General features: G+C 43.4%; 1 protein-coding gene across 1 annotated transcript in view; it reads right to left on the bottom strand.

Moving 5' to 3' along the window:
* LOC103205313 (nodal modulator 1) overlaps nt 1-9,235 on the bottom strand; it is a 121,009-nt gene extending 111,774 nt beyond the window's left edge. Inside the window, exons 1-3 of the mRNA XM_007950588.1 lie at nt 9,077-9,235; nt 2,970-3,059; nt 745-790 (exon numbers count right to left, since the gene is read on the bottom strand). Of these exons, the coding sequence (XP_007948779.1) occupies nt 745-790; nt 2,970-3,059; nt 9,077-9,235 (295 nt within the window). The remainder of the gene's footprint in view (nt 1-744; nt 791-2,969; nt 3,060-9,076) is intronic.
* Between the last annotated feature and the right edge of the window lie 300 nt (nt 9,236-9,535).

The raw sequence follows: 9,535 nt of genomic DNA, 5'->3' as shown, positions 1-9,535 counted from the left end.
TTCTTCATTTCCGATGCTAGGAGACCATTAGCTGCATCTTAGATGGCTGCTTGAAAGCTTTTAAGACCCCAGTCATTACTCACCAATGTAGGATGTGGAGCAACGCTTTTATGCATTTTGTTATGTCAATTGAGTCTGGTATATCCCAGTACTATGGTCCTGAGGTAGTAGATCTATTGGATCTCTCTCCCATTGTGTCAGGATGTCTGTGAGGGTTTACTCTGTGTCTGTCTCCTATTGTTTCTGTAAGGACTGCAGGTATTTTGTATCACTGGTGTCTGTACAAGATCAGACAGGGGTCAGTGAATAGAGGTTTACTCTAGACCAAGGATAGGCTCAGTTGAGGCTAACCTTGTACAAATCTCATCATTTTTAAATGTCACAATTCATTCATTAAATAAAGAAAAGAAAAACTGAGGAGGCTAAGAAAGAAGCTGCCCTGGGACAGGAACAGTTCCCCTTCCTACCTTTATACTGTTCAACTGTGACGTAATGAAACTTCAGAAGCAGAAGGTCCTGAGGGGAGTACAAGCAAAGATGCCTATTTTAAGAAAGATGACAGGAAGGCTTAACGTAGACTGAAGGGAAATCCAAACTACTCTAAGATGACCAGGAGGAAGAAAAAACTTTTCCACACTAGCAGTGAATCCTTCACATTTTAAAAGTCCACACACTCTGCCAATTTAATATTCAGCACATAATCTAATCTCTTACAGAGTATGTCTGAGTATTCAATTAACTCACCAAAACTCCACCCCAGGGGAGGCTCAATCTTCAGAATGAAATCTCCCTAAAAGGGGAAAAAATTTTAATTTAAAGGAATGAAAATTGGTGACCCTTTAACTGGTTTAAGTTAGTTTGATACAATCTATACATGTAAAATTTAGAAATTCCTTAATTCCCTTTAGGTGATGCAAGCTGAAGCTAAACACCAGAAGTTCCCATTCAGATACCATGCTGAAGACTGTGTGTGAGTAAAGACACTTTATTCAACCACTGATTGTCTTGTGATACCAAATATTCTATTAATTGAATCCCTCACATGCCTAAGGTTGCAGGAGTTAGCGTGGATCTTTAGGAACTAGAGTCATCTCTTAAACTAGGTATCTTAATTCCTTCATCCCCTTATCAACCCCACCATCTTGAGATTGGTATTTATAGTTTTTTTATTTTTAAATAACAAGACCCAGCAAGTGCACCTTCAGAAATCAATTGTATGCATTGTACATAAAGAGTATTTATTGCTGTGTTGTCAGTAATAAATTTTTAATCTAAAAAGCTCCTAAGTCCATCATTAAAGAAGTAGTCACATAAATTACAGTTGTGACCTGACTCTGAAATGCTACCAGCCATTAGAAAGACACATAATCTCTATGTGCTCCTGTTGTAAGCATGCCAAGATATCACCATGAGGGGTAATATCAAATTACAGGCTAATTCCTATTACATGATTCCATATGTATAATAAAATCAAAACCAGAATGATGTATGTTGACTACTGTTACAACTTCCTGTGAATTTATAATTGCATCAAACTAGAAAGTTTTTTAGAAAGCTATGTATGTAGACAGGGAGAACAATATGGAACAAAACTCAAAATAATTTGGGGGAAAAAAAAGGGGGACCAGATTTGCTGGTCTGATAGAGCCCGGTGGAACCACGAGACTATGGCCCCTAGCTGCCCCTACAGATCTGGAACTGAACCCACACCTGTGGCTTCCAGCCAAACAAAAGACAGGCATATGAGTTGAACATTTACCTGAGGTAGATACACTCCCTGGAGAGAACAATCGTGGGAGAAAAAAGGGCTGTTTATGCACAGGGAGACAGCTCAGGGGGCAGAGGTGCATGGAGGGATGGACCCAGGGAAGAGGTAACTATTAGGAGGAAGTAGGAGGGGAGCTATTGCATTGGGGTAAATTATTGTCAATGTAATGAGACAAAGTGTTGTGAACTGCTATATGGAAAGTGAATTTGCTCTGTAAACTTTCACCCAAATCACAATTTAAAAAAAAAAAAAAAAAGCTATGTATGCAGGAATGTGAGGATGGAGATGTGTAAATGGGGGTATGCACAGATACACATAAGCACAGGCATCTGTGTGTGTTGCATGTATGTGTGTGCATGTGTACTTGTGGGTATCTATCTATCTATAAAGGAGTTCTGGTGGTGAAGTGGTTAAGGTATTTGGCTGCCAACCAAAGTGTTGGTGGTTCTAACCCACCAGCCACTCCACTGGAAAAAGATGAGGCAGTTTGCTTCTGTAACGACTGCAGCCTTAGATACCCTATTGGATAGTTCTTGCCTGTCCCATAGGGTTGCTATGAGTTGGAATTCACTCAATGGCAGTGGATTTGGTTTTGTTGTTTTATCTAACTATAAACACAGAGAAGGCAGTTAGGATGCATACCAAAATTTTTATCAGAGATATAAAAATTTTATACCTAGAGAGCATAAAAAAAATTATAAAACTTCCCACCTAGAGCGAGGTGGGAATTTACTTCATATACTTCTAAAGCACTTGACTTTTTTCCACAAAGCTCACAAATTCACATATTACTTGTATAATTTTTCTTAATATAATTTAGACTGCTTGCTAGTAAATGGTTTGGCAACCTTAAAACTACTGACATCTGGGCTATCCTGTGCACTATACAGATGCTTGGTAGCATCCCTGGTTTCTCGCTAGATTGAGTAGCACTCATCTCCCAGTCTAACAACCAAAAATGTTTCTAGACATTGCCACATGTCCCAGGAGACAATCAGAACAGATGCATTAAATCACACCAGTTTATAAGTTGTGTTCCTCAGAATATGGCCAGCATTTCTCTATTCCACTTATACTTTAGAAAACAGATGAGCCATTTGCTCATGTAGGAGAGGCCATTCTCCTGGCAAGCTCAGACCTGTAGAGCACAGTACTCCCATCAAAGTGGAGCGATAAAGACTGATGTGCCCTTTCCTCTTACCTTATCATACAAGGGGATCATAAAGTAACCGTTGTTTGGGGCACAGTCTGTCTGGTATTTCAAAGTCCCATGCTTGGTGTACAACTTTATCTGTAAAGGAAGAAAAGAATAAAAGTTATCCTACTGCCATTGAGAGTTAATGACATAAATTAAGTTTTAATTTATTCTGTCAACAAACATTTTGTTCATAGACTCCTTGGAGCGATCAACATGGGAGAACAGAAGGACAGTGTTTACACAGGGAGACAGTTTGGGCCGTAGGAGTATATGGGAGGGAAGGACACAGGGAATTGCTAAATATGAGGAGGAAGTGGGAAGAGAGCTATTACAACATGGTGGGACTGAGGAAGAGGAAGACATAGAAAGGTGCATGGGAGGTACAGACAACAAAGATGAACCCTTTTGCACATACAGTACTGCGTTATCAGTGAAGGCAAACATGGGTATATGGGTGGATAGATGGGTGGACATGCTAAACTATTAGGTATGTCTATGCAGTGGGGAGTGTACCCAAGACCACGTATAGGGTTGGCAGACAATGGTTCTACAAGTGTATTTGTATGTTCTGTAAGAATTTCCAGGTGTATAGTAGAGCTGACAAGGGACAAGGCTGTAGTCATTTCTTGGTCACAGCCAGCTACCCAGAGGGAGCGAGTAGTTGAACCTATGGGCTCAGGACCATAGTCACAGGGGACATCAAGCTTAATTGGCATAACATACTACACAAAACATTGGTGAATAGTGACTGGGATCTTAAAAGCTTGCAAGCAGCCATCTAGATGCAACTATGGGTCTCTCCTCAACCACAGCAAAGATGAATGAAGAAAACCAAAGATTCATGGAAATAATTGGTCCTAGCAACTGGTGCACCATGCTATCTGCAGCCTATATGACAAGGCGACCAGACAGTGCCTGGCTACCACCGTCAACCACCTGGAGGGGGATCTATGTAGGAGATCCTGGATAGAGAGGGAGAACAATGTGAAACAAAACTCAAAATCATGTGGGGGAAAAAAAGAAAGGGACCAGGTTTGCTCATCTGATAGAGCCTGGTGGAACCAATGAGACTATTATGGTCCCTAGCTGCCCTTCAGGTCTGGAATTGAACCTATACCTATGGCTTCCAGCCAAAGAAAAGACAGGCATATGAGTTGAACATTTACCTGAGGTAGATACAGGCCTTGGAGAGAACAATCGTGGGAGAAAGAAGGGCTGTTTATGCACAGGGAGACAGCTCAGGGGGCAGGAGTGCATGGAGGGATAGACACAGGAAAGAGGTAACTACCAGGAGGAAGGTGGGAGGGGAGCTAGTGGGAGGGAAGCTATTGCATTTGGGTAAATTGTAGTCAATGTCATGACATAAAGTGTATGTGAACTGCTGTATGGAAAGTGAACTTGCTCTGTAAACTTTCACCCAGATCACAATAAAAACAGAACAAAACAAAACAAAAAAAGAGCTGTTACATTGTGGGGAATTGCAGACAATGTCATGAAACAAAATGTGTAGGAACTGCAGTATGGAAAATGAATTTGCTCTGTAAACTTTCACCCAGATCACAATAAAAACAGAACAAAACAAAACAAAAAAAGAGCTGTTACATTGTGGGGAATTGCAGACAATGTCATGAAACAAAATGTGTAGGAACTGCAGTATGGAAAATGAATTTGCTCTGTAAACTTTCACCCAAATCACAATAGAAGTTTAAAAAAAAGGGGGTGGGGGGTGGGGAAGGAGACATCTTTGCTTTTTAACATTTTAAAGAGATCTTTTGAAGCAGATTTGCTGAGGACATACTATATGCCTGCGATTAACACTAGGTATTAGGGACAGAGAGAAATAAGACAACCAAAAAAACTAAATCCACTGCTATCAAGTTGATTCCAACTCATAGCAACCCTATAGGGCACAGTAGAACTGCCCCATAGAATTTCCAACGCTGTAAATCTTTCAAGAAGCAGACTGCCTCATCTTTCTCCTACGGAGTTGGCTGGTGGGTTCAAACTACAGACCTTTTGGTTAGCAGTCGAATACTTTAAACTGTGCCACCAGAACTCCCTGAAATAAGACAAAGTATTCCTAAAATAATGTGATTCAATATTTTCCAGATAAGAAACCATCTAAAGCCCACACCAAAAGTCCTATTTGTCTAAATTTTTCAGTTAATTTTAGTGGCTATCTCTATGCTGTTCACAGAAGCATCTGGATCTAAAACAGAAACTTTTCATTCTATTGTTAGTAAAGTGCTTGTTAAAATGCAAATTCCTGGGCCCCATCTCAGGTCTCAACTAGAAGGTGTGGAAGGAGGGCCAGGGATCTGCATTCTTAACCCCAAACACTTGAGTAACACTTGTCTGTTGTTGTTGTTATGTGCCATCCAGTCGTCCAGTCGGACCTGACTCATAGCGACCCCTCCTTGGGTTTCTGAGGCAGTATCACTAAGGAAGTAGATTGCACAACCTTCCTTCCGAGGAGTGGCTGGTGGGTTTGAACCGCTAGCCTTCTGGTTAGCAGTCAAGTGCCTTAGGCACTATGCTACCAGAGCTCCCAACACTTGTCTAGAAACTTTTAATTTTCTATTTTACTTTCATTCTCAGGACAAAAGCATACCAAAAAGACAGTTATTCTATGTCCTCTCCTCAAAGATTCTCTAAGACTCTTAGATCCTGAGCATTTCCATACATGAACTATTAATGCAAGAAGATACTCAAGTATGAAGTATCTGGGTCTTCCACATACTATGTGATCTTGGGTAAATCAGTTACCCTTCTCAGGTTCCATTTCTTCATCAGTATAAAGATAGCCACCTCCCGTTCGGAGTGCCCATGCAGATTCACATCAACGCATAGTAAGCACCTGGCACTGAGCAGTGGGCTCAATAAAAAAGTAGTTTGAATTACTATTTAACATCTCTCTGAAGAAAAAGGCAACGCAATGTAATTAGCAAGGCACAGAATGAATTTAAGGAAAGTTTTCTAAGTCTACCTGCATGGCTTACCCATGCTGAGACTTAGTTTCTACCTCTATGAAAGGAAGCAACTGGGTCAGATAACCTCTAAACCGCTCTACGATCATGAAACAGAAATGAGACAGTCAAGCGTTCTGAGTCCCAGTCTTACCAGCTAAGGCGATATTTAAAGCAACAAATTCACAACATGCACAGTGGGAAAGGAAAAGCATGAAATAATGCACAGACTGTAAGCCCCCTGTGGGCAGTGACCATGGTTTATTCTCCTGAGTATGCTACACAGTGCCTGAGACACAGTCTTATTTACTTAAAGGTTGTTGTTGTTGTTGTTGTTTGCCATCGAGTCGGCCCCGACTCATAGCGACCCCCCCTTGGGTTTCCAAGGCAGTATCACTACGGAAGTAGGAATGCCCAACTTTCCTTCCAAGGAGTGGCTGGTGGGTTTGAACCGCCAGCCTTCTGGTTAGCAGTCAAGTGCCTTAGCCACGATGCTACTGGTTAGCAGTCAAGTGCCTTAGCCACGATGCTACTGGTTAGCAGTCAAGTGCCTTAGCCACGATGCTACTGGTTAGCAGTCAAGTGCCTTAGCCACGATGCTAAGGTACTCAATACATATTTGGTGAATTTGTTTAAAGAGCATAAAGAAATTCAGATAGATGCATTTACAGCAGGGATTGAAAACACCTGCCTAGAGTGGAGTCCCTGGGTGATGCAAAAGGTTAACACACTTGGCCACTAACCTAAAGAAAGAACATAAGTCTGAACTCAGCCAAACATGCCTCAGAAGAAAGGACTGGTGACCCATTCCCAAAAGACAGCCATTGAAAATCCTATGGAGTCACAAGTCACAATCAACTCCATGGCAACTGGTAGAGGGGCCAGGTAATTAATGTCAATGAGCATTCATCTAAACAGAAGACAGGTCACTACTTACTCCTAATCAAGTTTTACAGCCCAAAGAGCCCTTAAGGTTTTGAGAAGCCAAAATCCATTCTTTTAATGTGAAATTTCCTGATTGTTAAAGTACTGGCAACAGACATAATTTTTCTTTTTAACAATACAGGCCATTGTCAAAGAGCAGAACGTTAGTGCCTTGAGGGCAAGGATTTTTGTCTGCTCTGTTCAATGCACTGCTATAACCCCACCAAAGACGAGACATCGGAAGAAGGTCAGGCAATCTACTTCCATAGTGATACCACCTCAGAAACCTACAGAGGGGTCGCTATAAGTTGGGTGCAATTCAACCACACATAACAACAACAACAAGACGAGAGGAGGCAAATGCAGGAGCCCAGTCATTGTTACTGACTGAATGAAAATTATGTGAAATCATCCAGCAGGGAAGAAGGCTGGAGAAGAATGAAGGTGTACTTGGATGCAAAAAACACAATCAAGAAATGATTGTGAAATATCTTGATTATTTACATTTATTTCATAAAGTATAGATCAAGGCACAGGACAACATTTTAAATTACAAGATTACAGACATAAAATGTCTGATTTTATAATCAGAAATTATGAAAGAACGTCTCAAACCATTTGGACAGGTAGGGTTCAAGAACACCTTCACACTGGGTCACAGAACTGCTCTGTGTTCTTGGGATTACTGTTAGATTGCTTGAGGATAAGGGATAGTGCCCCTCCTGGAGTCCCAGGAAGCTACAAGTTAGGAAAGGTAGTTTCTGAAATGCCTACACTCACACACCAGGAAGTGAACCCAGGAGGTGGCAGAGGCACCTGGAGGAGATTCTAGGAGCACCACCACCCCAGTGGGTAGACTGATTAAACATCCAACCTCTTAGGAGCAAAAAGGAGGGAGAAGTAGCAGACAGAGGTCTTGAAGATAACTGGTTGTCTTCTTTAGGAAATATTTAATGCTGGGTTCTGCTGCTTCTCTCCCAACATACCCCTCACCATCCCACAGGTCTGAAAATTGGGGGTCCAAGCACCGCCAGGTCAAAGAGATAGGAGGGGGCAAGACCTATATCCCAGCCCTCCTCCTCAGTCCTCAGCAATCTGCTTTGTAGAACACACTGATTCTGACCCTCACTGCTACAGCGCTCAAATGTGCTTTCAGACCACTCTGGGGGTCTTATTGCCTGCTCCCTTCTTTTCAGCAGCTCCTAGCTTCTTCTTTTTCTGTCGAAACACCTCCCAAGCACCTCTTCTATGTTGCTGCCACTTCTCTCAGGCTCTCTTTCCCATCATCAGACCCCAAAAGAGGCTCACCCTTCTCAGGTCCCATCCCATATATCCTGACAACTGACCTTTTACCCCAACCTCCAGCAATTCCCATTTCTTCTAACAAAAAATAGGACTGTACATCATAAAGACTACTACACACAGCTCTACAGTGCCTGTCCAACCACCACACAGGAAGGCACTCAAGGACCTGACAACTCTCCATTTTCAGAGGAAAAAGAGGCCCAAGATGAAGGGGGGAGGGGGCATATTGCAAACAGACTACCAGCCCTAGAGATTCCCACACAGATTTATTGGGTCAGGATCTCTAACCTGGAATCAGTATCTTTTTAAAGTACCCCAGGAGTTTGGTTGAGCAGTGTGTAATAAATACTTCGAGGAATTCTAGAATAGGGCCAGTACAGGCCAGAGTTTGGATTTGTTGTTGTTGGTACAGGCCACTGTTAAAGAATAAAGTTGTCATCTCTCAGTTCAGGAATATGGGTTTTGGGAGATCTGACTTTCAGAGGAACTCGTCTGAGGGCCCTGGGGCCTGAGTCCCGAGGGGTCTGGGTTCTGCAGACTGAGTTTTAAAGCTCTGGAATGGCCCTGGGTCTGGATTCTGCGGATTTGGAATTTGTCTTTTGAAGATTCTGTGGTCTAGATTTGGGGGGAATCTCCATTTGGAGTGGTCTGATTAAAGTTATGAGCCACCATCACTTGTCATCAAAAATGTCCCTCATCCCCACCCCACGATAACAACCTCCGCTCTAGCGCGACTGCAAAAGGGTGGTGAGGAGCCAACAGAGAGCAGAACCTTGAAAGAGAAAAGGAATCTCAGAACCTGGGTATGGCAGTAATTGCCTGGTATTAGAACAGAGGCCACCGTGGCCCAGAGACGCTGAGCGACTGGCCTGGCGTCACACAGCGCGCAGGCTGGGCCGCGGGGCGGGCGCTCACCTCGATGAGCGAGTAGTTGATCTCCACGTCCGACTTGACGAAGCCCCCGCAACCCACTACGATATCCTCGGAGCCGTACGCCGGCCCCACGCCGCTCAGGAGCAGCACGACCGCAACCACTATCGGCCCCGGCGGCCTCAAGCTCCAGCCTGTCCGCATGGCCCGGCCTCCACCGCCAGACCCTCCTCACACCGCCTGGTCCCGCCCCTGACAGAGCTCGCCTCCTAGTCTTTCCTCCTCTTCCGGCGGCTGATAGCATGGCCCGCCCCAGGCGCGCATGCGCACTCCCACGCCACAGCCACAATCCCGCGAAAGATAGCCATGGCGCATGCTCAGTGACAATAGAAGCTCTTTTGTGCCTTCTACAGGCCGGGAGGACTCGGCATAAAGTCTGCCAGGTTCCAGGAAAGGTTCATGCACACAGGTGCAAAATCCTAATATGAACTCTACTTTAGGATT

This window comes from Orycteropus afer, unplaced genomic scaffold, assembly GCF_000298275.1.
Source record: "Orycteropus afer afer isolate SDZICR_OR568_19922 unplaced genomic scaffold, OryAfe1.0 scaffold00281, whole genome shotgun sequence".
Taxonomy (NCBI): Eukaryota; Metazoa; Chordata; class Mammalia; order Tubulidentata; family Orycteropodidae; genus Orycteropus; species Orycteropus afer.
The sequence above is the reverse complement of the archived record's forward strand: the minus strand, read 5'-3'. Positions and strand labels throughout refer to the sequence as shown.